The sequence below is a fragment of the Hyperolius riggenbachi genome, chromosome 7 (genome assembly GCF_040937935.1).
Source record: "Hyperolius riggenbachi isolate aHypRig1 chromosome 7, aHypRig1.pri, whole genome shotgun sequence".
NCBI classification, from domain to species: domain Eukaryota; kingdom Metazoa; phylum Chordata; class Amphibia; order Anura; family Hyperoliidae; genus Hyperolius; species Hyperolius riggenbachi.
The window spans coordinates 225,092,703-225,119,666 of NC_090652.1; the positions used below are offsets into that span (position 1 = coordinate 225,092,703).

The 26,964-nt window shown below is 43.4% G+C and overlaps 1 protein-coding gene across 8 annotated transcripts in view; it reads left to right on the forward strand.

Moving 5' to 3' along the window:
• The window catches only part of AGAP1 (ArfGAP with GTPase domain, ankyrin repeat and PH domain 1), a 589,384-nt gene that overhangs the window by 318,275 nt on the left and 244,145 nt on the right, over positions 1–26,964 (forward strand). For 4 of the 8 annotated variants that reach the window (XM_068245325.1, XM_068245320.1, XM_068245323.1 and 1 more), the window contains 5 exons: positions 9,815–9,902; positions 10,430–10,441; positions 18,565–18,650; positions 20,083–20,224; positions 24,805–24,939. In XM_068245325.1, the coding sequence (XP_068101426.1) occupies positions 9,815–9,902; positions 10,430–10,441; positions 18,565–18,650; positions 20,083–20,224; positions 24,805–24,939 (463 nt within the window). The remainder of the gene's footprint in view (positions 1–9,814; positions 9,903–10,429; positions 10,442–18,564; positions 18,651–20,082; positions 20,225–24,804; positions 24,940–26,964) is intronic. The other 4 variants (XM_068245326.1, XM_068245327.1, XM_068245322.1 and 1 more) reach the window with 1 other exon arrangement.

A 26,964-nucleotide genomic window follows, 5' to 3' on the forward strand; every position in this document is an offset into this window, starting at 1 on the left:
GAGGAGGACAAGGGAAGTCTACAGCAGAGGTGCCCACACTTTTTTGGCTTGTGAGCTACTTTGAAAAATTAGCAAGTCAAAATGATCTACCTATGTACAATTTTAGGAGCACGCTTGTGTATATACAGAATGGAAAATGTAGCGGGGTCGGGATCTACTAATAAGTCCTTCGATCTACCTAATGGGCACCCCTGCTCTACAGTATCCAGAGACTTTCTTGTTCTTCAGTAGGCGTTTTTTTGACCCGAACTTCGGCTCTGGTTCTCTTTAAAGTGAAGCCGAGGTGAGAGATATATATTTTTTTTTCCTTTTAAGCAATACCGGTTTCCTGGTTGTCCTACTGATTCTTTGCCTCTAATACTTTTCACCATAGACCCTGAACAAGCATATGCAGTTTTGTGCTTCTGACAATATTGTCAGAACTGACAAAAGATTTGCTGCATACTTTTTTTGGGTGTAATTTAGCCACTACTGCAGCCAAATAGATCATCAGAGATGCCAGGCAACTAGTATTGTTTAACAGGAAATAAATATGGCAGCCTCCATATCACTCTCGCTTTGGGTTCACTTTAAAGGGATACTGTAGGGGGGTCGGGGGAAAATGAGTTGAAGTTACCCGGGGCTTCTAATGGTTCCCCGCAGACATCCTGTGCCCGTGCAGCCACTCACCGATGCTCCGGCCCCACCTCCGGTTCACTTCTGGAATTTCAGACTTTAAAGTCTGAAAACCACTACGCCTGCATTGCCGTGTCCTTGCTTCCCCTGATGTCACCAGGAGCACACGGCACAGGCACAGGCCATACTGGGCCAGCGCAGTACGCTCCTGGTGACATCAGTGGTGACGCATTGTTTTTCAGACTTTAAAGTCTGAAATTCCAGAAGTGAACCGGAGGCGAGGCCGGAGCATTGGGGAGTGGCTGCGCGGGCACAGGATGTCTGTGGAGGACCATTAGAAGCCCTGGGTAACTTCAACTCATTTTCCCCCGACCCCCCTACAGTATCCCTTTAAGGGGGCAGGGCACAGGCAGACTTTCACCCAAAAATGCAGCCCATGTCTACAGTATGCAGGAAGGAGACTCCCTAGAAGGCATTGGCTAATCATGGAACTAACACACAGATTAAAAAAGGCACTGCGACAGGGCTGGAGAGACATTTGTGCCAGTATCTGGCTGCGCTCCACTTCAGGCCCTGCGCGGCCATACTGCTGGGAGCGACAGGACTTTAGCACGCTAAATATGTTGCATGTGGTATGGCCCACTTTTGGCCACACCTACTTCTTGTCCTCCCAGCTGCAGCTTTATCCCACCTGGCTAAAACTACATTTCTGGGGAGATCCCTGGAGAAGTAATGTGCATACTTTACATAATCACTATGAAGGTGAAGGCTTTACTCCCTTTTTTTAAAGGTGCTTGTAATGCTGGATACACATTATGAGATTTTCCTGGGCGAATGACTGTCAGATCGATTATTTCCAACATGTCCGAACTGCTTTCCTATCGATTTCCGAGCATTTTCCTATCGATTTCCAACTGAAGTTAACGGAAATCGATCGGAAAGCAGATCAGACATGTTGGAAATAATCGATCTGACAGTAAATCGCCCAGAAAATCTCAGTGTTAGAATGGTTTAGTGGAATGGAAAACTCATACGAAAGATCAAACACCCCGACATCAGAAATTACATTAAACCAATATGAATTTATAAGAGAAATCTGGGGTAACCTGAGGGGTTACTCTCCCCCCCCCCCGTGGTCATATGGGCGGGACCATCAAGTACGGGCTAGGGAGGAGGGAGACTGGCGATTAGCCGAAATACTGATGGCAGAAGGCGCCCTGTGCCGGCATGATAATGGGGGGAACCACCTAGACATCTATATGTATTAAAAGGATAAAGGACTGAAAATAGAAGATAACGGGAGAACCTATTACAAACTCCTCATTATTAGTGGGGAGGGGATAATAATAGGGGACGAGACAAAATGGTACAAGGGACCACTGTGACTGTGACCTAACATAACCTAGCCTACTTGGGGTATGAATGTGAAGTGTGGTTGGACTATGAATATTGGGTGTATGGGGAGAGGGGTGGTGGTATAAGGGGAGGTGCAGGTTAAACGTTCCCAAATGTTTAATGGTACTGTGTTATGTCCTTTTCTCTTTTTTTCTCAAACAATGATGCAAACAGTACCTGATATATAAGGCGTATGCCTTAAAGAGAAACTCCAACCAAGAATTGAACTTTTTCCCAATCAGTAGCTGATACCCCATTTTACATGAGAAAGACAATGATTTTCACAAACAGACCATCAGGGGGCGCTGTGTGACTGATTTTGTGCTGAAACCCCTCCCACAAGAGGCTCTGAATACCGCGGTACTGCTGGCAAACTGCCACAATGTAACAATGTTCAGAGACAGGAAATAGCTGTTATTAGCTGTCTGTAACAGACAGAGCAGCTAGAAACAGCTAAATAACCTGCCCACAGTAACAATGTCACCATGTAATAAATGTCAGAATGTTAATCTGGGAGAGGAAAGATTTTACAATGAGCAAACACTGACTAAATCATTTATACATAATTATGGTAAAAAATGAAGCACTTTTTTTACTACATTATTTTCACTGGAGTTCCTCTTTAAGACAGTGGTTCTCACACTTTTTTGGGTGAGGGCGCCCTTGATGGCTTTGAAATTTTTTCATGGCACCCCTTGGCAACAACAACTACCAAAATGCTGTTATAACCCTTGTTAGGCAGCACTCACTCTAGATTGTAAGTAACCCCCATTAGCAGGACAAACATTTCCTTACCTATCCTCTGATGTTCAACTTGAACACAAAGGTTAACTGGCAGTTTATGCAGCCGCATTGTATATCAATATGTGGTTGCATTACCTGATGCAATGCAGAGAGGATGGGGATAAATGCCAAGGCACCCCGGGAGGTGCTTGAGGCGCACCACGGTGCCGTGGCACCCAGTTTGAGAACCCCTGCCTTAAAGGGACACTTAAGTCAAACAAAAAAAATGAGTTTTACTCACCTAGGGCTTCCAATAGCCCCCTGCAGCTGTCCGGTACCCTCGCCGTCTCCCTCCGATCCTCCTGGCCCCGCCGGCACCCACTTCCTGTTTCGGTGACAGGAGCTGACAGGCTGGGGACGCGAGTGATTCTTCGCGTTCCCAGACACATTAGCACCATCTATGCTGCTATATGGTAAATGATATATGCTATAGCAGCATAGATGGTGCTATTGTGGCCAGGAACGCAAAGAATCACTCGCGTCCCCAGCCTGTCAGCTCCTGTCACCGAAACAGGAAGTGGCTGCCGGCGGGGCCAGGAGGATCGGAGGGAGACAGCGAGGGCACCGGACAGCTGCAGGGGGCTATTGGAAGCCCCAGGTGAGTAAAACTCATTTTTTTTTTGTTTGACTTAAGTGTCCCTTTAAGACAATCAGGATATAACCCAGTGGGGATAGCTGAGTTTGAAGAAAAAAAAGAAAATCTCATAGTGTGTACCTAGCATAAGTCTGATACTAGCTGCAATAATTTAGCAACATCCAATTACAGCAAGCTACCCGCCAACCAAAAGGAACACATTCTTGAGTTTGGTATTGTTATTCCTAATGTCAGTTTTTAAGAATAGGTTTAGGGAAAGGGTGGGCGGGGGAAGTTAGACAGCTGCAATGTGGTTATAATTATTACGCCATCTCTCATAAAACAAACTCACAGTCACCTTGTGCTGATATGTCACACTTTGGTCTCCCTTTGTTCTTCTCCTGCCAGGCTTGCTATCCTGGCTGTCATCCCCCTGTGTTTTTAGGGATGGCATCTGTGCCTGCAGAGGTTTGTTTAGTGTGATCTCCAAGTCTTTTGTTTATTTGAGCCTTGATTGGTGCTCATGCACAGCATGCTTCCTTGTTAGTAACACTAAATTACCTCTCAGGAGGCCAGGAGCCCTTTGGATATATTGGATTACACTGTTACTGCATTTAAATGGCAGTACATCTTTTGACATATTTATGTATAGTTGCAATCATTTAAAAATCTGGAAATAAGAACTTTGTCAATGTGTTAGCGGAATTGATAGACTCGGTGCAGATAACACACACACACATACAGTACACCCCACACCCCACAAAAGCACACAATGATATTTCTCAATAGATCCATCTGACAGGAAGCTGCATCAGGTGTAAAGCTGGCCATACACTGGCCCGATTTGCCGCCGTTTCGACAGCAGATTCGATCACTGGGATTGAATCTGCTGCCAATCGTTCGCGCTACACGCCAAATTTCGATCCATTCCGTCCGATCCCGTCGATCGCGCCGTGCGAAAAATAACCGTCGATCGCCCGCGGGTAAAGAGCGCATCGCTAGCGGCGTTCGAGTGCCCGACGACCGACGCAATAGAGCTGCAATACATTACCTGCTCCGCCGGCGCGACTCCCGGGTCTCCGCTCTCCTCCGCTCTGGTCTGGTCTCCGGGTCCGGCATGCTTCCCTTCTTCCTGTCCCGGCAGGAAGTTTAAACAGTAGAGGGCGCTCTACTGTTTAAGCTTCCCCCAGACAGGAAGAAGTGAAGCATGCTGGACCTGGAGACCAGAGCGGAGAAGAAGAGCGGAGACCCGGGAGTCGCGCCGGCAGAGCAGGTAATGTATGCGGGATGGGGGGGAAGCGGCGGCAGCACCACCACCACAGATTGTGAACGGTTTCAGGCTGAAATCGGTTCACAATCTGTTTGCAGTAAAGGCAGCCATACGATCCCTCTCTGATCAGATTCGATCAAATAGGGATCTATCTGTTGGTCGAATCTGATGGCAAATCGACCAGTGTATGGCTACCTTTAATGTCTAAACAGCTCCCAATCGATAATCCAATTGATTTCCCATTGATAACTAACCAAAATTGATTGCGTTATCCATTGGTTTCCTCCAGGCACTCCGGTTTCCTCCCACACCCCAAAAAATACAGAGAAAGCAATTGGCTTCCCTCTAAAATTGTCCCTAGACTACAATGGACATAGGACTATGGTAGGGATTAGATTGTAAGCTCCTCTGAGGGGCTGTTAGTGACATGACTATATATACTCTGTACAGTGCTTCAGAAGATGACAGTGCTATATAACTAATAAATAATAATATTTGCAAATGATCACTTCTTTAAAGTACAGCTATAAGAAAAGAAAGAGACACTGGGGCGAAGCAGGGCTTTTCGGTACCTGCTGTGAAGCTGCATAGTGCCAAAGCTCGGCACAGCTACAGCAGTAATGCTATAGTCTGCGCCCCACACATGGGGTAATTCGGGGATCCGGCGATTGCCAGATCCCAAATTATTTCTCCATCTGAGTTGCGACGACTCGGTGGGGGAATAGTATTTAACACCCCCCATGAATTTGTGTGGCAGCAGGGTGAGTCATCATTCGACTCACCCTGGGCTGAAAAACCCTGGGCACTAAAAAGCCATGTACACCTGTGGGGGGGGGGGGGGGGGGGGGGGGGGGGGGTACTTACCGTGGGAGGGGGAAGCCTCATTAGGATCTAGAGGCAAGGTCATCGTCCGTTCCAGTGCCGTCAGCCGCCGAAAATCCCGGGCTCCAGGATCATAACAATCCGCTTTCATTCAGGCTCTGGTGGAAATAGCGGAACACTGTGCTCACACAGGATTGTTATGATTCTGGTGGCTGATAAAGCTGGGACACTGTCTTAAAGTGACTCTGTAACAAAAATGACAACGTTTTTTCTACCATCCTACAAGTTCCTAAACCTATTCTAATCTGTTCTGGCTCACTGCAGCACTTTGTACTATCACAGTCTCTGTAATAAATCAATGTATCTTTCCCCTGTCAGACTTGTCGGCCTGTGTCTGGAAGGCTGCCAAGTTCTTCAGTGCTGGTCTGTTCCTCTATGCACACTCCAGTGTGTGTGTTATTTACATAAGCCAGCAGCTTCTCTGCTATCTTATCAGTGATAGAAGAGAGCTGGATAAAAATCCTCCTCTGTTAGGCTGTGAAAGTAGCTGGCTGACACATACTGAGGAATTACAAACACAGGCACAGGCAGAGCTGTCTGCAGGAAGCCTGTAATGTTCAGTGCATGAGAGAAGCAGGGGACAGAAGGTAAACACATAAATGATCTTTTGAGATTCAAAAGGAAAGCTGTATACAGCCTGCTTGTGTATGGATGTATTTTTTATGTGTGGACATATTGTACATCAATCTACTTCCTGTTTTGGTGGCCATTTTGTTTGTTTATAAACAAACTTTTAAAAACTGTTTTTGACTACTTTTAATGCGGCGGGGAGCGGCGAAATTGTGACAGAGGGTAATAGGAGATGTCCCCTAACACACTGGTATGTTTACTTTTGTGCGATTTTAACAATACAGATTCTCTTTAACCTGGTAGGCCTGAACACATTTGTGTGAAAATACATTCTCTCATGGCAACACTCTCTCATGGCAACACTCTCTCATGGCAACACTGTAACGATCGGTGTAACACAGAGAGGGTCTGATTACCGGTGAACTGCAGTATCACCGAGAATACAGAATATACCCGATTATTGATGATCTGCAGTATCACCGATAATCAGATATATCTACTAACCTCTGGACACCTGAGATAACAAATGAGTGTTATGTGCAACAGCTATACTTAGAGTACTGCACAGAAGTATGTTCCTTCCGTTGGCCTAGACTCTCCCAGGGGAGGAGCTTGGCTGAGAGTAGGAAGGACAGAGTGTGAGTGACACCAGTGAGAGGGTGTCACTAACCGGTCTGGGAACTGCCTCTAACAGTAAGGCCAGTTCTCGAGGTCGGGCAAGCCAGGTCGTTAACACACAGACAGATAAGGTACAGATTCAGGAGACAGATACGGAATCCAAAGAGCAGGCAGGGTTCGGCAACGAAGTATCAGAATAGCGAGGTACAGAAACAGGAGGCAAATACAGAATCCAGGAATGAGCAGAGTTTGGCAACAGGATATCAGAAATAGCAAGGTACAGAATCAGAGTTCAGGAGGATACTCAGGCAGGCAGAAGGTCATAACAAATAATACAGTTCAATATTCCTAACGCTAAGGTGTGAGGTCCGTGATCGTCAACACCTTTGGAAACTATGCTAGAACACAGATACTGACAAGGTCTGAGTGCTACCACGTAGTGATCGCAACGCCAGACACCAGAGGAATGACCAGCACCCAGTATATAAACACCAGTGCTCTCCAGCGCCTCCCTTAAGTGCTGGACCAATGAAAGTTGCTGCAATTGTCAGCTGACCGGCCTGGTCAGCTGACCCTCCTCTGACTGCCATAAAGGCCCTGCCTCTCTGCGCGAGCGTCCTCCTAAACCAGTGTGGACTATCAGTCCCAGCCACACCAGTCATGTGTTGTAATGTTGTTGCTGTATGGGATGCGGAATCTGCCGCCACGCTATCTGAGCGTGCAGCGTTTCCTCCGCATTCCGCCCCACCGAGAGAAGCAGGCCTATGCGTACAAACGGCGGTTTCTCCGCGTTCCGCTATGCCAGCCGCGGAAACAGCCGCCTCATCCTGCGTCCATGCGGCGGCTTTTCCGCGTTTCTTCACAAACACGTTTAGTGTTTTTCTTAGAATAGAATTTTGTGTAACTTGCAAAAATTCTGCAAATTTAAGATCATCTACGAAATCATTATTACAATCAGAATCATAATAGTGAAAATTACGTCAGAATCTACAAAAGCAAAATGACCCATAAATGTAAACACTACTGTTGTGTTAAAGTGGACCCAAATTAAAAACACAAGATTTCAGAAATAAAATCTATTTTCTAAATTATAATAACAAATCGCAGCCTTTTTTCAGCTGCTTGATGACAAATATAAAATATTTTACATTTATTGGAGGACCCCCTCCCTTCCTTTCATATTGCCGGGACAGAATCCGGCAAACTGGTGGAGAAGGTGGTGTCCGGCAATGCAGAAATTGCTAATGGCTGCCACCTGTATAACCCTAGTTATAAAAAGAGAAGGGTGAAAAGCATGTGCTGCAATGCTCATAGGCTTGAAGGTGTGTTTATTTATCTTTGTATGTGTCAGAGTGGTGCAACTAAATATTTTGAATTAAAAAAATTGTAATATGCATTTTCTTCAAATGAGGACTTTGATATTATTGTTCTTTAAAGAACACCTGAGGTAAAAATAAACTAATAAAATAAACGATTGTATCTATTCTCCTTCTCTTAATAATGGCTTTTGAATATATCATTTTTTTATAGTTATAATTTCTTATCAGTAAGGGTCACACTGTTGTCTGACCCAGTCCTGACTCAGACAGGAACTGCTCTTACATACGTAATGTTTAACTCCTTCAGGCAGAGAAAGAAAAAAAGGAACACAGCATAGTAATTTGTTTGCTAGGCACTGTACATACACGTCTATCTCATCATGTCACATTACCTCGGGTATCCTTTAACCACTTCACCCCAAAGGGGTTTTTACCCTAACGAACAAGAGCGATTTTCACCTTTCAATGTCATTTCTTTCATTTGACAATAGCTTAATCACTACTAATCACAATGAAATGATCTATTGATTTTTCACCACCAATTGGGCTTTTTGGGGTTGATATTTGTTTTCAGTAATTACTTTATTTTCTATGCATTTTAAATGGAAAAACAAGGAAAAAATGAAAAACTACACTATTTCTCCAATTTCATCCCCTATAGTTTTAATATAAACACTGCTACTGTGCATAAAACCCACACATTTTATCTGCCCATTTGTTCTGGTTATCACAAGATTTTAATTATGTCCCTAGTACAAAGTATGTGACAATATAGTATTTTGAAATAAAGGTGTATTTTTTCTATGATGGTTTTTTTTTTTCTTCACCAGTTTCACGTGCACGGGAATGCACGTGCGGGGGGCGTGCACGCGCACAGCAGCAGCACTGTCTGACTTATAAAAACGTCCTGGAGCCATTAAGAGGCTCTAGCAGGACGTTTTTAGCTTGTCATTAAGTGGTTAAGACAACACTCCTCTCTATGGACATGTTTAACCTAGTCTTTTAGGCTCCGAGCAAATTTTTTTTTTTTTTCAAATAAGTTGTCATTACTAATGTTTCATTTCAATGCCTGATCCAACAAAAATTCATTCTGTCCAAACAGTGTTGAGCAAACCCAACCATTATCATGGATGATGTGATTATTAACCACACATGCTTGGCTTAGCAGCATCCCTTATCTTCACTGTAAGAATTAGAAAGTTTAAGAGAGGCAAGGGAACTTCATGATGAGGAGACTACAGGAGCAAAAAGTTCCAATTTGGCTGACTATTAATCCCCTAAGCCAGGGATGTCAACCTCCAGTCCAGGGCTGAGGTCCTTACACATTATTGGCACAGCTCAAATGAATTGATGGGACTTAATCTGGAAAGGAGTGGTTCATCAAGTAGAACACCATCTCAGGCCATCCTCAACACTGGCATGGATACTGCCCTCAAGGATCGGCGTTCGACACCTGTACCCTACTCCTATTCAGCCGTTGCCTTTGTGCAGGGATTCTCAACGTAGTTCTCAAGGATCCCTAACAGTGCATATTCTGTGGAAATGCACGGTAGTAGTTAATGAGCTCTTCTGAGACGCTTATTACCTCAACTGTGAGTTTTTGTGGTTTTTGGCAAATCCTGCACTGGTGGCGGTACTTGACAATGGAGTTGAGAAACCCTGCCCTAATGTTTCCTGTAGGTCACATCTTAACATGTAATATTTGTAGTATCATTAATCTTTTGTAAGAATAAATCTCCCATTTCTTATGTGGGCAGTGTTCTTATGCATTTCTTTTTCCCTCTCCAGGGCATTGTGGGCAATCTGGCCAGTGGGAAGTCAGCATTGGTACATCGATACCTGACGGGTACTTATGTTCAGGAGGAGTCCCCAGAAGGTAAATGCCGTTAATATCCCCCTTTCTCTTCTTATTCTGTAAGGAAGGACATAATAGAGCGCTATAGAAAGCAATACATTTATATCAACGAGAATCCTGCACGACCAGCTCATCCACACATTTAAAGCACATGTCCATTGTCTCCAAACTATATAGCATATGGCTTTTGAACTAGGATGCGGCTGGGATGCAATGATAGAAAGACAGAACATGGTGACCTGGTGTAAGCATAAAATGTGTGCCCTAGTATTGAGAATGTTCTGTTAGAACATTGTTAACTTGATGGTCTATTTTTTTTCACACTCTTCTTTTTGCCCTACAACCATGAAGGCCAGAGTCCCTTAACTGTACCTGCGTTTTCCCCATGCAAAAAAAAAGTGTCTTGCTTTTCCTTACTGACCTGTGGTATTAAGGCATACCAGGAAACTCATGGCCTCCCTATCTTGTATATTATGCATCCTCGCCTGGTCTTTGACTGTCTTAAGTTCTTTCTTTACCTCACTGCCTGTCCCGTTGGTTCTTTGCAGATATGGATGCAGGTAAATATACATTCTCTACAAGCTGAGGAGACAGAGAGGCGGCAGAGATATGACGTAGAGTTGACGCCTTCTTCTTTATTTCTTCATCTCTCTTTCTCTGTTTTCCTTTGCATCTCCTAGTCTGGGTTACTTTCATCTCACTCCCTCTGTTTCCCTTATGTTGCCCACTAGTTTTTTTCGTCATGTAGAATCATCATTTGTCTAATGTTACAAGGTGCACCTGGGATCTGAATCTGGTGTCCGTTCTTACTCTGCTGGGAAGAGGTCCTTGGGAATGGCCGGGAAAGGGTTCTTGCATATCATACTGCTGTCTGCATGTGTTAGTGATGCGTAGATGTTCTCACATGATGTTGAAGTGCACATCGGAGTTAGTTGCTAGCAGCCATGTCATTGAATGCCCTGCGAGTATAAAGAGTGTCTGGACCAGCACATTGCTCTGGTATGTTCCATGCGCGATCCTTACAGGCATCAGTAATGTGTGTCATTGAAGCAGAAGAGAAGTGGTACTTAACTGTATTATTACGGCTAGACCTTATTATCTCCTCATAGGAATGATTTCAGAACACACTGATATACCTCTTCATGCCGTAGCCAGAAGCTTCATTTTATGCTACTACATTTTTTTCTTTCTTGCTTCTTCAATTCAATATTTTCCTGTTTGTATTATTTGTATACCTCTGTCTGCTTTCTGTTCCGCTACCTCTGCTCAGACTATTTGGGCCTGGTTTACTAAGGGGCCTCCAGAGATTTTCCAGCATCTCTAGTGAGGATATCATCGGTGATCCTGCAAATCTGGACCTCATTTCCTAAAAAGTATCCAAGTGGTTAGGATTTGCCACACTTACCAGGGTAGTAGCAGTTCAGTGTGGAATTTGCTGAAAGACACGTGAATTAGTGGTATTGTGGCTGCATAGCTTCCGTTGAATTTATTTTAAAATTAGAAAAAAAAATTAACTTCAAACATCTGCATAAGACTGCAGTTGGCAACATCCCCTGTGTTTCGGCATGACCAATGCAAAGGGGACAGTGTTGTACTCTACAATAACAAACTACTCGGGGGGGGGGGGGGGAGGGGGGGTACAAAAAAAGTCAGGGAATGCTTAGAGATATCTGAAGATTAGAGCATTAGTTTTTGTTCAGGAGAATCTTGTTCCAGTGCGCAGCTACAATCAAAATATTTAGTTAGAGAAGGAAGGATTTTGCATCAGCCAGTTAGACGAGAAGATTTAAAGAGAAACCATAACCAAGAATTGAACTTCATCCCAATCAGTAGCTGATACCCCCTTTCCCATGAGAAATCTTTTCCTTTTCACAAACTGATCATCAGGGGGCTCTGTATGGCTGATATTGTGGTGAAACCCCTCCCAAAGTGTGATGTCAGGACCAGGGTGCTGACATCACACTGTGGGAGCCTTGTTGCATTGTGGGAAATAACAGCTGTTTCCAACTGCCAAAAAAGCAAGCAGCATGTTTATTAACCAGCCGGGCGGTATGGACGAGCTCAGGTCGTCCATCACCGCCGGAGGCTGCCACTCAGGCCCTGCTGGGCCGATTTTCATGAAATAAAAAGCAGCATACGCAGCCGGCACTTTGCCAGCCGCGTGTGCTGCCTGATCGAAGAGGGTCACCCCAGCCGCCTGAGCCCTGCGCAGCTGGAACAAATAGTTCCGGCCAGCGCTAAGGGCTGGATCGGAGGCGGCTGATGTCAGGACGTCGGCTGACGTCCATGACGTCACTCCGCTCGTCGCCATGGCGACAAAGTAAACAAAACACGGAAGGCCGCTCATTGCGGCCTTCCGTGTCACTTTTGGCCGCCGGAGGCGATCAGAAGAACGCCTCCGGAGCGCCATCTAGTGGGCTTTCATGCAGCCAACTTTCAGTTGGCTGCATGAAATAGTTTTTTTTTTATTTAAAAAAACCCTCCCGCAGCCACCCTGGCGATCTTAATAGAACGCCAGGGTGGTTAAATGTCATCGCCAAAATCTACATGTACCAAAGTCCACATTCGCCTGTAGGGATTGTCCTTGAGGTGCAACTAAATTCAAAAAGGTTAATATTTATGGTACAGAAATATGCAAATTTTTATGACAAGCTGAATTCTTAATGGACTAAACACATCTTTCAGTGGATGCATTTGATTGGTCCATCTTCAAGCTGCATAGATTTGCAGTAACATTTGCATAATAGTGCATCAACTTAGAATTATTTGTATATGAGCAGTCAAGAAGAAAGTAGGTATTGTGGCAAAATTTTGCACTAAATGTGTTTGAGACATCCATGGCAAAGGAACATGGGGAATAATAATGTGGGGAAATGCCTATAGATGTCGGTGGCAGGTAGAAACATGGGGAATAATAATGTGGGGAAATGCCTAGAGATGTCTGAGGCAGGTGGAAATCAGTTTTTTGTACTAAAACACCTTTAGACGTCTGTGGCATACGGATGCTGAAACACAAAAATGACTATAGATGTCCTAGGCTGTCTAAGGGTTAAGGTGGCAGAAACATTTGGGTGCCAGGAAGGAGGGTTAATCAGGGACAATTGGCATCAGTAAGGGGGTTTCCACAAGTTAAAGTTTGGTGATTGGCAAAGGATTTTTGGGGATTACCGTAGTTTTAAGCTCACGAGATGGCAGAATCTTGAGTCAATAAAAACTGGTTGCATAGCAACATGATGAGATGCCCAGTTCTACTGTGCCATATTCAGAAGTATTGCTCTGGAGATACCTTACTAAATTTGGTCATTTCTTTCTGTGCTACCCTTTGTGTGGCTTTGTTGTGTGTTATTAAGGCTGTTTTTGTTTCTGTTTGGATATTTTTGTCTCTGCCTTGTTTGTTACTTTTTGTCATTTCTAGCTGGCTATAACTGCTGTCTTTGCCTTTTCAGACTATATGTTGTTGTTTTTACCTTTTCAGACTGCCTCCTAATGTTTTGTTTACCTTATGTATTCTGACCTTCTATGCTTGTTCCAGTATCTCTGACATTTTCTGTGTATCCTATAGCGTCTCTGACCTCCTCTGCTTGTCTTAGTATCTGTGACCTCCTCTGTTTGTTCCAATGTCCATGACCTTTTCTGCTTGTTGTAGTTCCTGTGACCACCTCTGCTTGTGGTAGTGTCTCCAACCTTCTCTGCTTTTCCTAATGTCTCCAACCTCCTCTGCCTGTCCTCCTGTATTTTGTTTTTGCTAGTCACCAATTGGTCATATTGTTTCAGTTTACTTGTTCAAGTGGTTTTTACTTGTCATGTGATTTTTGTTGTTCTGTTCTGTCTTATCACCTCTTTGTTCAATTGGTTTTGTTCTGATTTTTTTTTCATTTTTTTTCCTTTTCCAGATGCAAACTATATTCCTGTTTTTTTCATGACCTGCCTCTAGCTACATTTGCATTCTAGGATCTACTCTTTATTTTTGTTCTTTGAGTATCTTATTTTTTACAAGAATTACAAGTCACAGATTTTGAATTTCTTTTTCAGTGTGTTCCAGTAAAGTATGCTGTTGACTTTTAGTAGATATATTTTTTAACTTTAATAGAACAAAATGAGTCTTAAACCACAAACATTTAATATTGCTATGTACTTACTGTAACCATCTACTGTGGCAAGGTCTCATTTTAGAATGCTAATAGGTGCCTTAGTCTCATAATTGTGAGTTATTGCTTTTGCTAGTAATCCAGGTTACTTCTGTTTTTGTTGGTTGTCTGAGTTTGAAAAATATCACAAAAAGACCATAGCAACTTCTAGCGTGGGGGGCGCCTATATTTATTTATTTATTTATTTATTTATTGTATTTATAAAGCGCCAACATATTACGCAGCGCTGACCCAAGCCTATGGTCACAGTACCAGTGACCGTATAGCAAACAGTCTATATGGCTGCTTGGCTTGAAGAAGGGTGTCCAGCTTGAATCAGTGGGCTGTCGCAAGGGTCATGTTTTATTGACTGGATGTCATTTTAATGAATAATAGAGCATCTTTTACATAGGTGGTGCCATCCTCATTGGACTGCTTCCAAAATGTACATTTTATAGGTTTGTCCCACATTGCTTTGACCATTATGATACTGAAGGTGATTTTAACAGGGTACTGTTGATTTGACTTGATTTAGCTCTGAATTGAAAGTGTAGGTTTCAAAAGATGATTGCACATATGACCATACTGCAAGTGTGCAGTTAAGCTATCTTTATTTATATATATATATATATATATATATATATATATATATATATATATATATATATATATATATATATATATATAGTAAAATTGAAGAGTTAGGTTGGAGCTTCCAAGATATACTGTGAGCCTGAGACTGGTTGATTTCCTTAGAGGGAGAAAGGATCTGAAATGAAATGTAGCTGGAGAACTGTTATGCTTCTTGTGGTTATTGCGCTTAGAGGGAACCCGAGGTAAGAAGAATAAGGAGGCTGCCATATTTATGTCCTTTTAAACAAAACCACTTGACTGGCAGTCCTCCTCCTTTTTCTGTGTCTCTAATACTTTTAGCCATATACCCCGAACAAGCATGCAGTAGATCAGTTTCTCTGACTCAGTTGGATCAGGTTTTACTGGATTAGCCATATGCTTGTTCCGGGGTTTTGACGCAGACACTGCTTATGCCAGAAGATCAACAGGGCTGCCGGAAAACTGGCATTGTTTACAAAGTATTAAATATGGCTGCCACGATATCACTCTCACCTCGAGTTCCCTCTAGGCAATGGAGACGCTTTATAAACAAAGCAAAGCTTATCAGAGTTAGTTAAAAACAGCCAGTTTCAGCCTGGATGGCATATGGAGGTTACTGACTGATTTCTTTATGTAGATTTTCTTTCTTCACATTTTAGCTGAACAGTGCTAAGTGTTAATCTGAACCTGTCAGAATTGTAATGGGGGAGCTGCTATTAATGACTTGTTAAAGTAAACTTGAAGAAAGTGACCATTTGTAGTACAGTAGTAGCCAACTCCTTATGGTGCCAGCCATGCCTGTCATCGGATTCAATGTCCTATGCTACTTTCACAAGCGTGTCCTGCTATAAAATTTCCCTCTTGGCTAATCACCAGCCTCTGCTTTTAGAATTACTTTATTGTAGTTGGGATCAATAACTCATTAGGCAATGGAGCAAGTATAAGGATGATGTTTTAGAGCTTGTACCTTTTTATAGCTGAAATTCAAGTATACATTTAAACATATTCTTCTATCTCCTTAAGCACCACCCTTTTCTAACTGCTCATACTTACCAGTACATTATTGTAATATATATTCCTCCAAAGGACCTGCTTGTAGCCCAGACTGGCATTATTGCTCTGACGAAGCAGAGCATCAGTAACAAGTAGGAACTGGGGTGGAGAACAGATTTCTGCCCTGACAGGTTCTTTTATTTCTCATACGTTTGCATATTGAAGGAAAGCTGTATTGAGTGTAGCATGGAGCCTTCCATCTTGTCTGCCTATCGGGTTGATTTTGTGCCACTACAACATTCTGAGATAGAGAGTCAGAGTGAGTGTACAGATGAGTTCTTGTGACTGAAGGCTGACACCTCTGACTGCACACTTGTGTCAGGTGTGTGATTCAGGCACTGCCTGTGCCAAAAGACACATAGTTACAGGTATATTTTACAGTGGGATAGAAATAAGATAGAAATCTCCACACTCACACAAAAATAAGCACAAGGTATCGTTCTATCCCTACTGCTTTTTAAGAAGAAGTTCTGCCTGGATTTGTACTTTATAGATTGTTAGTATAATGTGAACCAGAAGTTACACATATACAGTAACTGGATAATGTTGTATACAGGCAGCACGGTGGCGTAGTGGTTAGCGCTCTCGCCTTGCAGCTCTGGGTCCCCGGTTCCAATCCCAGCCAGGGCACTATCTGCACAGAGTTTGTATGTTCTCCCTGTGTCTGTATGGGTTTCCTCCAGGCACTCCGGTTTCCTCACACATCCGAGAACATACAGATAAGTTAATTGGCTTCCCCCTAAATTGGCCATTTAACATAACATTTATTGAACAATCTCAAACTAAGTGGCGTAACTATAGGGAACATGGGAGGCCAGCTCATCCCCCTTCTGCAGAGTAGCGCAGTGGAGCAGTTCCACAGAAAAAGCACCAAGGTGAAATGTGGCCCAAGACGGGATGCCAAGCCTCCCCTCCCCCATGGTCTTTTTGATTATTCCGTTAGATCGAATGTTCCAACATGTCGGATCGTATTTTTATCGAAAAAGCGGGATAATTAATTTTTCTTGATCGAAAAAATGTTTTGGTTTTTTTTCACTTTCATTCAATTTGATCGTTTTGGTGAAATAAATGGGAAAATCAAACATTTTTCTTGTACCGTGTATGGGCACCATTAGGTACCTGATCATGTCAGGTAAAATGTATCCTGTGTATATGTAGTTATAGTAATGCTGAATGGATGCACCACTGCTCTGGCACTAGTATGGATATTTTGTGAATCAAAGATTGAATGGCAGCCTCCATTAAAAAGTTTTTGGAGTGTAATGACTGGATCGTTTAAATATCAAACTCTGAAGATGCCCATATACTTATTGATTTTCCTGTTCGATTCCCTGAAGATTGAACGACCTGCTGGGAATCGATTGCCCCAAAATGCCAGATTGATCAACATTTGGTTGATTTTGGCCAATAATCAATTGACAGAAGATCCAGGTCCTTTGGGGGCGGGGCAGGAGTGGCTGTAGATTGAACATAGGAACGCTGCAGTTTAATCGATTCCCAGTAGATTCCCTGCCTCGAATCTTTTGAAAATGAATGTGCATTGTGTGGTAGGAAACTATTTCTTCCAGAAAGGAATTGATCATTTTTCCCTATTAGGTTGCATTCTATAAGTGCATGGCCAGCTTAACTTGTAAAGCATCATTTATTTTGTGTGCATTAATAATTACTGGTTTCAGGGCATTATTTAATCTACAACTGTATCTTTGACCAAACACTTTGCATACTTATTGTTTTTTTTCCGTCTGTATAAAGATAGGCATCTGTAATAAATGAATGTAAGCGCATAGGTAGGAGTTTGCGTTCTCCTTGTGCTGTGTCTAGGTGAGGCCTGTAGTTTTGGAAACGAGGGTTTGGGGTATGTGGTTGGGCTTGTTGTATCTTTGTACCATCTTCCATTCATCAAGTTTCACATTGTCCTGTGGTGACTTTTCCATCTCGTGTTGCTTCGTGTGTTGTTTGAGCTACAGTTCAGAGCAGTGCTGCAAGGCATTGGGAGAAACAGAGCTAGATTCCAATTTCAATTTTATGTAATACATGCTTCTATTTGGCACAGCAAAGCATATGCAGTGTTCAGCCTTTTACTGCCAAACTGCAGCTCTGCCCTCTCTGTGGGTTTCTGGCACAGATTATTCACTTCTGTAGAGAACTAACCACGTGGACTTTGTTTGTCAAAGGATATGTTGCTTTGCACCAGAGATAGGATTTGATGAGGAACCTGCTAGGCTTTTCCAGATACTGGACTGTACGCACCCAAAGCTACACACTATATGCCAAGTCTACAACATTCTCAGTCTGTCCTTCAAAATCCCACAGGCTGATAATACATAAATGTCTCCTCAAAGGCTTCCTTGACCAATGCTTACGAAATTACTCTAAAAGATCACCATGCATATTAACAGCTATTTATATAGCAAAGTGGCCAATAGACATTTATATAGTTAATAGTTCTTTAATTTTGCTATGCTGCGTATTAATCCGTGGTAGCTGCCGTTTACTGATAGAACACTGGTAAATGACATACACATACAATTCTGCTGTGTGTGATATTTAAACAGGAATAGTTCTCTCTATGGTAGCTTGCCTTTTGTATTTAGGTTCTAATACTGTTATATAGTTAATTTTGTCAAATCTCGTTACATAAACCAATTTGTAGCCAATTTTGTGGTTACCTAACCACAGATGGATGGGTATGTACCTACCTATATGGTTCATTGCATTCTGTTTAGCCTCAGCTAGTTTTAGGCTAGGTTGTTTTCTATTGGCCAACATGTGTACAGCCCATTCTTTTACAAGCAAGGTCCACGTTTCCTTCTGTCTCTCCTTCCATCCATACCCTTCCCTTTCATTCTGAATGTGTGTAGCACTGAGTAACACTTTCACATTTGTGGCAGGTGGGAGGTTCAAGAAGGAGATAGTAGTTGATGGACAGAGCTACCTCCTACTGATCCGAGATGAAGGTGGACCACCAGAAGCACAAGTAAGACGGCTCTTTCCCCTACACTCATCCTTGTTTATCTCCTGTTTGATACTGAGATTGGTTACCTAAACACCTAGCTGGAATGAACATGTTGTTTTGTGACCAACTAATAGTTAGAACGCAATTCAGGCCAGTGCAGGACACATCAATCTTTTTCTGTCTACTGTCTAACTCTACTGTCTACTGTCTAACTCTTCCCTTTAATGCACCCCAAGGTCTTGTAGTATCATACAGTGCAGAGTGAGTGGCAGGAGTCTGTGGTACTGTGAAAGCACTGCATGATCCATCTGCAAAGGAACTGAGATAAATAAAGCCAGCCAAAGTTATTTTAGACGTGGATAGAATGGAGAAGATGTTTTCTGATGTCTGGGTTCTGTTTGGTGAAACTTATCTTTACTTCCTGTCACCGGGTCAAAGATGACAGGAAGTCACATCAGAACTCTCCAGCAATTTAAATGGGTTTGGCAATGTGAAAAGAGAGTGGAACATGTGTGAGGTCTTTAAAGGTATCATTGTCCTCCTTTCATTCACCTCTTGTCCCAGTGACAAGATCACAGGAAGGAAGGAAACATATCCTTAAAGGACATCTGAAGTGAGAAGGATATAGGAGGCTGCCATATTTATTTTCATTTTAAACTATTCCAGTTGCCTGGTAGTTCTGCTCATTTCTTTGGCTGCAGTAGTGCCTGAATCACACAAGAAACAAGCATGCAGCTAATTTGATAAGATTTTTTTTTTCCAGAAACATTTGATCTGCAAGCTTGTTTGGGGTTTATAGCTAAAAAGTATTCTAGGCAGAGCATCAGCAGGATGGCCAGGCAATGTGCGTTGTTTAAAAAGATATAAATATGGCAGCCTCCATATTCCTTTCATTTAAGGGCTAATGCACACCACAAATGATTCCTGGTGGTGTTTTGTACTGTATTTCTCTCAAAATGCTATAAGCCTTGCACAGAGTGGCTTCTCTGTTTTGGTGGCGCTGGCTAGTGACTTGACCTCTATAGGAGTCATTGCAAAATACCTGTTAGTTGCCAGTGCAATCCTTAGCAAGTTCCAATCAACACCTTCGTACCCACAGCCTTCTAGTGAGTGCCGGCTAAAATCACTACTCGGCGCCAAACAACTGCCTGGAAAGAGATACTTAGTACTTTTTTTTCATTGTGAAACAAGCAGTGACAGAGGTTCTGACTCTCCCCTGGAGTTCAAATTAGCACATCTGATGACCAGTGTGGAGTTCCATGAATAGCAATTCAGCGTCTGATTTTACTATTCGTTTAGGATGTTTTAAAACCACATTAAATATATTGAAGTCTTCCTGATTTTGTCTTTACTTCTTTTGCTAGTTTTTTTCACACACTGAATTTGCTTTGCTCTTTTTTTTAATCTGATATTTCACTTTTGGTTTGCTCTGTGCAATATCTTTTTCCTCTAGTTTGCTATGTGGGTGGATGCTGTAATCTTTGTCTTCAGCCTGGAGGATGAGATCAGTTTCCAGACAGTCTATCACTACTACAGCCGCCTTGCCAACTACCGCAACACCAACGAGATCCCCATGGTTCTGGTGGGAACTCAGGGTGAGTATCTCCAGCACCCCCAGACTGAGTCCTTTTACCGTTATGTTTGGAACACTGTCTGGTGAATAAGCTCCATAACTGTGTGCACAGCACCATCTACTGGAGGCACAGCTAACTGCAGTTTAGATTTACTTGCTAGACAGAAAACCTTGCTGCAGGTGTATTCTAGCTATTATGTACCTCTATAATTATTTTATACTTACTCTTAAAGGAAAACTGTAGTGAGAGATATATGGAGGCTGCCATATTGATTTCCTTTTACGCAATACCAGTTACCTGGCAGCCCTACTGAGGAGCTATCTGCCTACAAAATCACACCAGAAACAAGCATGCAGCTAATCTTATGAGATCTGACAAAAATGTCAGAAACACTTGATTTGCTGCATGCTTGTTCAGGGTCTAGGGCAAAAAAGTATTAGAGGCAGACGATCAGCAAGATAGCCAGGCAACTGGTATTGCTTAAAAGGAAATCAATATGGCTGCCTCTATATACCTCACTACAGTTCTCCTTTAAGTATTTGTTTAACTTGGTTGTTTTCAAGGCTTGGAATAATAGATTTCTTGTCTTTGACTAAATAGTAGATTATAATACTAACATTTTATGATTATTGTGTATAGCTGTGACGTCATGTGCAGTACATAGTCGTGTCACGAACTGGCCTCCGAGGAACTCTTAGACTAGTCTTTCTTACACGGACATTTTTTTCTTTTCTTTGCGGGGGGGGGGGGGGGGGGGGGGGCGAGAGAGGGGGAGCGCCAGTTAACTTAGCAAATATTTCCAGGTTGATGCGTTTTTTTATATGCATTTTGAATGCATCTTGAAAATGGACCGATTTGATTTGTCCATTTTCAAAAGACATACATTTGCATAATCCTGCTTCAGCTTGGAATTATTTGTAGCTCATTGACCAGACAGGTATGTTTTCAGGGTGTGGGAGGAGACTGGAATGCTGGAGCAAAATACACGCAAACAAAGGGTTGAAAAAAAAAATCTCTACAAACCGTGTCCTGGCCAAGAATGTAATCTGGAACTAAGGATGGTCAATGAGCTGCAATAATTCAACTTCAGTCCCCGCATGATGGTCTTCCAATCCTCTTTTTTAATGGAACCAGATGAGTGAGACCTATGGAAGCTGCCATATTTATTTCCTTTTAAACAATACCAGTTCCCTGGCAGTCCTATCCTTCTGGTCTGTAGAGTGTAAATCACACACCTGAAACAAGCATACAGCTAATCAGATTTGTTAAACGGCTAATCTGCATGCTTGTTTAGGGTCTATGGCTAAGTAATAGAGGCAGAGGATCAGGACAGCCAGGTACTTCGCATTATTTAAAAGGGTGAGCCCAATTAAAGGAAAAACTACTAAAAAGGGTGTTCCACATTATTAAGCGAACCACCATTTTCAAGCAATATGAGAAATAAAAAGCATCTCTCTGTTGCCGAAAAGTGTGAAATAGTAGAATGCCTTGGGCAAGGTATGAAAACCTTTAAATTTCATGAAAACTTAAGCATGATCATTGTACTGTTACAAGATGTGTGGCTGACTCTGAGTACACACGGGCCAGTGCAGATAAAAGCAAAATACATCAGATTAAGAGTGCGGCTGCTAAAATGCCACAACAAAGCAGCAAACAGGTATTTGAAGCTTGAAGGAGAGAGAACAGAAAGGTATTTGAAGTTGCTGGTGCCTCTGGAGCCCTGTGAGCATCAAGGTGCATGATCCTCCAGAGGATTGCGAATATGCATAAACCTTCTATTCAGCATCCCCTAACCAATGCTCACAAGCAAATATGGCTGCAGTGGGCCCAGAACTGCAAGAAAAATTATTTTCATTCAGTCTTGTTTACTCATGAGTGCCGTGCAACCCTGGATGGTCAAGATGGATGGAGTGGTAAATGGTTGGTGTACGGTCACAATGTCACAGCAGGGCTGGGACATCTGCAAAAAGAGTCATGGTTTGTGTCGGAATCATGGGGAGAGAGCGGGTTGGCCCCTTTTTAGGGTCACCGAAGATGTGAACATGACTTCTGAAAAGCATGTGGTGTTTCTAACTGTACACTTTATTTCCGTGGTACTTAACCTCCTTGCCGGTTATCCTGCCGCGGAGGATTCCTCAGGCCCTGCTGGGCCGATTTGCATAATTTTTTTTTTATACACGCAGCTAGCACTTTGCTAGCTGCGTGTCACTTACGATCGCCGCCGCTCCGTGCCGATTCGCCTCTACCCGCCGCATCAGAGGGTGCCCCCCGAGACCCGTGCGCTGCCTGGCCAATCAGTGCCAGGCAGCGCTGAGGGGTGGATCAGGACTCCCTCTGACGTCACGACGTCGATGACGTCACCGCGCCCGTCGCCATGGCGATGGGGGAAAGCCCTCATGGAAATCCCGTTCAGAACGGGATTTCCGGATGGGCATATGCGCCGGCGGCGATCGGCGCATACGGGGGGATGCCGCAGGGAGGGGGGAAGCATGTAGCTAGCGCTAGGCTAGCTACATGCTAAAAAAAAAAAAGAATGCTAAAAAACACCCTCCCTGCTGTGCGCAGCAAATATTTAGAACGGCAGGGAGGTTAAAGAAGAACCATGCTTTCCGGGACAAAATCATCTTCATGCATGACAATGCACCAGCTCATGCTGCAAGGAATTTTGCCTCTGCACCATATGCTGCTATCAGCATAAAAGGAGAGAAACTGGCCCTCATCCTCCCCTAACCACCATCATAATGAGAACCTTTGAAGCTCCCTGAAGCAAAATATATATGTGGGTGGGAGGCAATTTACATCCAAACAGCAGCTCTGAGAGGCTATTCTGACATCCTGCAAAGAAATTTAAGCAGAAACTCTAAAAACTCTCAAGTTCAATGTATCCAAGCATTCTGGAAGGCATCATCAAATAAGGGGTCCTATGTTAAAACATAACTTAACCTGTTAAGATGTTTTTGATTGAAATAGCTTTTGATTATAGTAACAATTTGTGCATAATAATTTGGAGCAGTGCATTTTAAGTTTTCCTTTTTTTTTTAAATTCCCATTATCATGAGGAGGTCTAGTAACATTTGAATTATGCTCTGTTGGTTGATGACTAAAAGATGCTGCTGACTGCCACTTGCATCCACTATTTAGGAAAATCTAGGGAAATTTCTGCAAAATAATTGGGAAGGTGGTGTATGTGTTACGGCCAGAACCCGAAGTTTGGCCACTTCTAGTTCTGGCCGGCCACTTCGGGTTCTGGCCAGCTAATGTTCAAAGTGGCCGCTGCGCTGTGGCCAATGTGAGAAATTGAAAGATTCCTGTAACATTAATGTATCTTCTGGCCGCAGCGCAGCGGCCAAATGTATCTAACTGAGTTAATTTCACGAAATGAAGCAGGCGGCAGTGTAACAGATGAAGCCGTCGGCTTTTTCTCTGCCTCTCTCTCCTCCCCCCGCCTCTCTCTCCTTCTCTTATGGGCAGCCGGCAGGGACTCGCGTGTCCCCTCCAGAGTTGTTCGTTGCGGCAGGGAATCCTACCGTTCTTGCAGAGCGGGTGCTGGCAGAAGCAATGTCTGCAGCCTTCCCGCTCTGCTTTCCTGGCGCGACGAACGACTCTGGAGGGGACACTCGTGTCCCCGCCGGCTGCCCATAAGAGAAGGAGAGAGAGGCGGGGGGAGGAGAGAGAGGCAGAGCAAAAGCCGGCAGCTTCATCTGTTACATTGCCGCCGGCTTAATTTCATTAAAGTAACTAAGTTGTGATACATTTGGCCTCTCCGCTGGGGCCAGAAGATACATTAATGTTACATGAATCATTCCATTTCTCACATTGGCCGCAGCGCAGCGGCCACTTCGCACATTGGCCGGCCTGAACCTGAAGTGGCTGGCCAGAACTAGAAGTGGACAGACTTCGGGTTCTGGCCGTAACATATGCACTCTTAAGGGGCCTATACACCTAACGATTTTCCCGCCGATATACAGCCGTTTCGATCACAGTGATCGAAAAGGCTGTGAAATCGACGCGCACACCGCTGACAGAACGATCAATTTCCGTCCGAAATCGATCGTTCCCGTCGATTCCTGTCGACCCATCCGTGCGGAAGATCTTTGTCGGTCACCGGCAGGTCGGGAGTGCATCGTTAGCGGCGTTCGAATGCCCGACGACCGACGCAATACAGCGGGTATACATTACCTGTTCCGGCCGGCGCGAGTCCCCTGGTCGTCTTCTCCGCTTCGGGCTCCAGAGCTACACAGAACTTCCTGTCCCGGCAGGAAGTTTAAACAGTACATTGCCCTCTACTGTTTAAACTTCCCCTGGACAGGAAGTTCAGTAGCCGGAGCGGAGAAGAAGAAGACAGCGGTGACAGGAGACTTGCGCTGGCCGGATCAGGTAATGTATGCGGGCAGCAGATCCACAGATTGTGATCGGTTTCAGGCTGAAATCGATTCACAATCTGTTGCAGTAAAGGTGGCCATACAATCAGAGAGAGATCTATCTGTTGGTCGGATATGATGGCAAATCGACCAGTGTATGGCCACCATAAGCCTGTAAACCTTTTGCCTCATTTGACCTTGGAAGCTTATCATTAATGGTTTATGTGTTTGTTATTCCAGATGCCATCAGTTGCACTAATCCCCGAGTAATAGATGATTCCCGTGCACGGAAGCTTTCTAATGACCTCAAGCGATGCACTTATTATGAAACTTGCGCCACCTATGGACTTAACGTGGAACGTGTCTTCCAAGATGGTGAGTCTTCTCACGGTCTTATCTTTTGCAGTGATATTCACTACCTTGGAGCTAGTATGTGCCACAAGGACACGGCTTCTTTCATTGGAACTTAATTGCACAAGCCTATTGATATGTGGGTGTGTGGATAAGGCTGGTGTTAGCTTTTTGCTAATGCAGTAGCTTTGCAATAATATTGAACTACAATCTGTATTATCTCTGCAGTCCTTATCTTTATTACAGTTTATTACAGTTTGATTTTGTGATACATTTCTTTGATTGAGAATGGGCAGCATTGTGGACACGATTCTCTGTAGAGAAGTGGACTTATGGACATGCGCAATAAGAGTGTGCCATTGCCCTAGCCACGTTTAACACTTTGTCTGCCAAGTTTTCACTACTTCAGCTACTACCAGCATAAGCTTGTTTTAGCCCTCTGGCAGCCATGATGACATGCCACTAAAGTCTCCTCCCATTAGGATCAATGGAGGGGTTTGGTATAACCAGGGGAGATGAAGAATGGGGCACAGATTGAGTGCTGCTCTGCCTTTTTGGGGGCCCCCACTTTTTACACAAATTATTTCAAAGTTGTTGTTGTTTTTGTTTTTTTTTGTACTCTTCCTGTAAGATGCATGGTAAGGAGTTTTATTTAAAAAAAAAAAAAAAAAAAAAAAAAGGGCTTCAGGAGCTATAACAAATTTTAATTGCCTGGCTTTGGCTTTTGATTGGATTCTTTGCCTGTAGTATTTTCTGAAGCCTGGAAAGACCATGGAGGTTTCAGGTTTATTTTATGAAGTCCAATGATTAGCACAAAATGCAGGGAGATTTTAGATTTTAAAAAGCAGTTTGTATGTTGCTTTCACTTTTTAAATTGTTTTGAAAAGTAAATTGTTTGATCAAGTAAGTATGTACGGTAATCTATTGAAGGTACTCGTGCACAGGCAAATAACCACCAGATTCAACCATCACATATATCCTTTTCTCATCAAATCTATTCAGAGAGGCATATATTGCCGCCAGTGTACTGTGCACAGATTTCCAATATATTTCTGCATGATTTTAAATCTGTGGAGCCACCTACGCCTGAATGTGTCCCCCCCCCCCCCCTCCCATCTATGTGCTCCCCTACGTTATGCAGAGTTTTGCAGCGAACTCTCGTATCAGCTGGCAGCTTTTTCAGTTTCTTCTCCATCTCCACTGGGCATCTTTACCCCCGTGACCTGACTGCATGTACATGGTCATGGGACTACAGCTGGCTGGAGGTGATGGAGAAGACACAGGAGGAGGCACACCCGTTGATAGGTGAGTGTACTTTACACTGCAACACTCTGCACAGCCTGTAAGAGCACATTTTACAGAAGGGGGGGTCGGTCGTCCCAAAATTAAATGCAGTTACTGTCATGCAACTGACCACCCCCTTTTGAGCGACATCTTTCCATCCTGTCCGATCTTTGATTTAGACCGATTTGAACTCTAAATCCATTGAATTTACGATCTGGCAAAATGATCAAATCTGCCAAGAAAATCAAGTAATCTATTGACACCTTTAAAAAGGCAGTTTGCATGTTTTCTTTCACTTTAATGGCTTTAAAGTGTGTGCTAGATCAGTGTTTCTCAACATTTTATTGGTATGTACCCCCTTTAAAACCCGTGTACTCACCAAGTACCCCCAAGCATAGTAACCATTATGACAAGTACCCCATAACAAATATATATTGAATCGTAGTGCATGATAATGGTTCTAAACAACTTCCAAGATTCTTCTTGCTTTTAATTAGCTAAAATACTAATTTGGTGCTGTTTAAATAAGATTTATAATTTTCTAAAACTCTTGGTTATTCTTGGTTAAGTGTATCAAGCCCGAGTACCCCCTGGAACCATCAGAAGTACCCCCTGGGGTACGCGTACCGCATGTTGAGAACCTAGGTGCTAGATCATGTAAGTATGTGCAGTTATGTATTTATATGCAGAGATTGCACGGGATAGCAGTGCTGCTGAGTGTAGGCAGAGCATCCTAACTGCTCTGGATGACATGGAGTCTCTGAT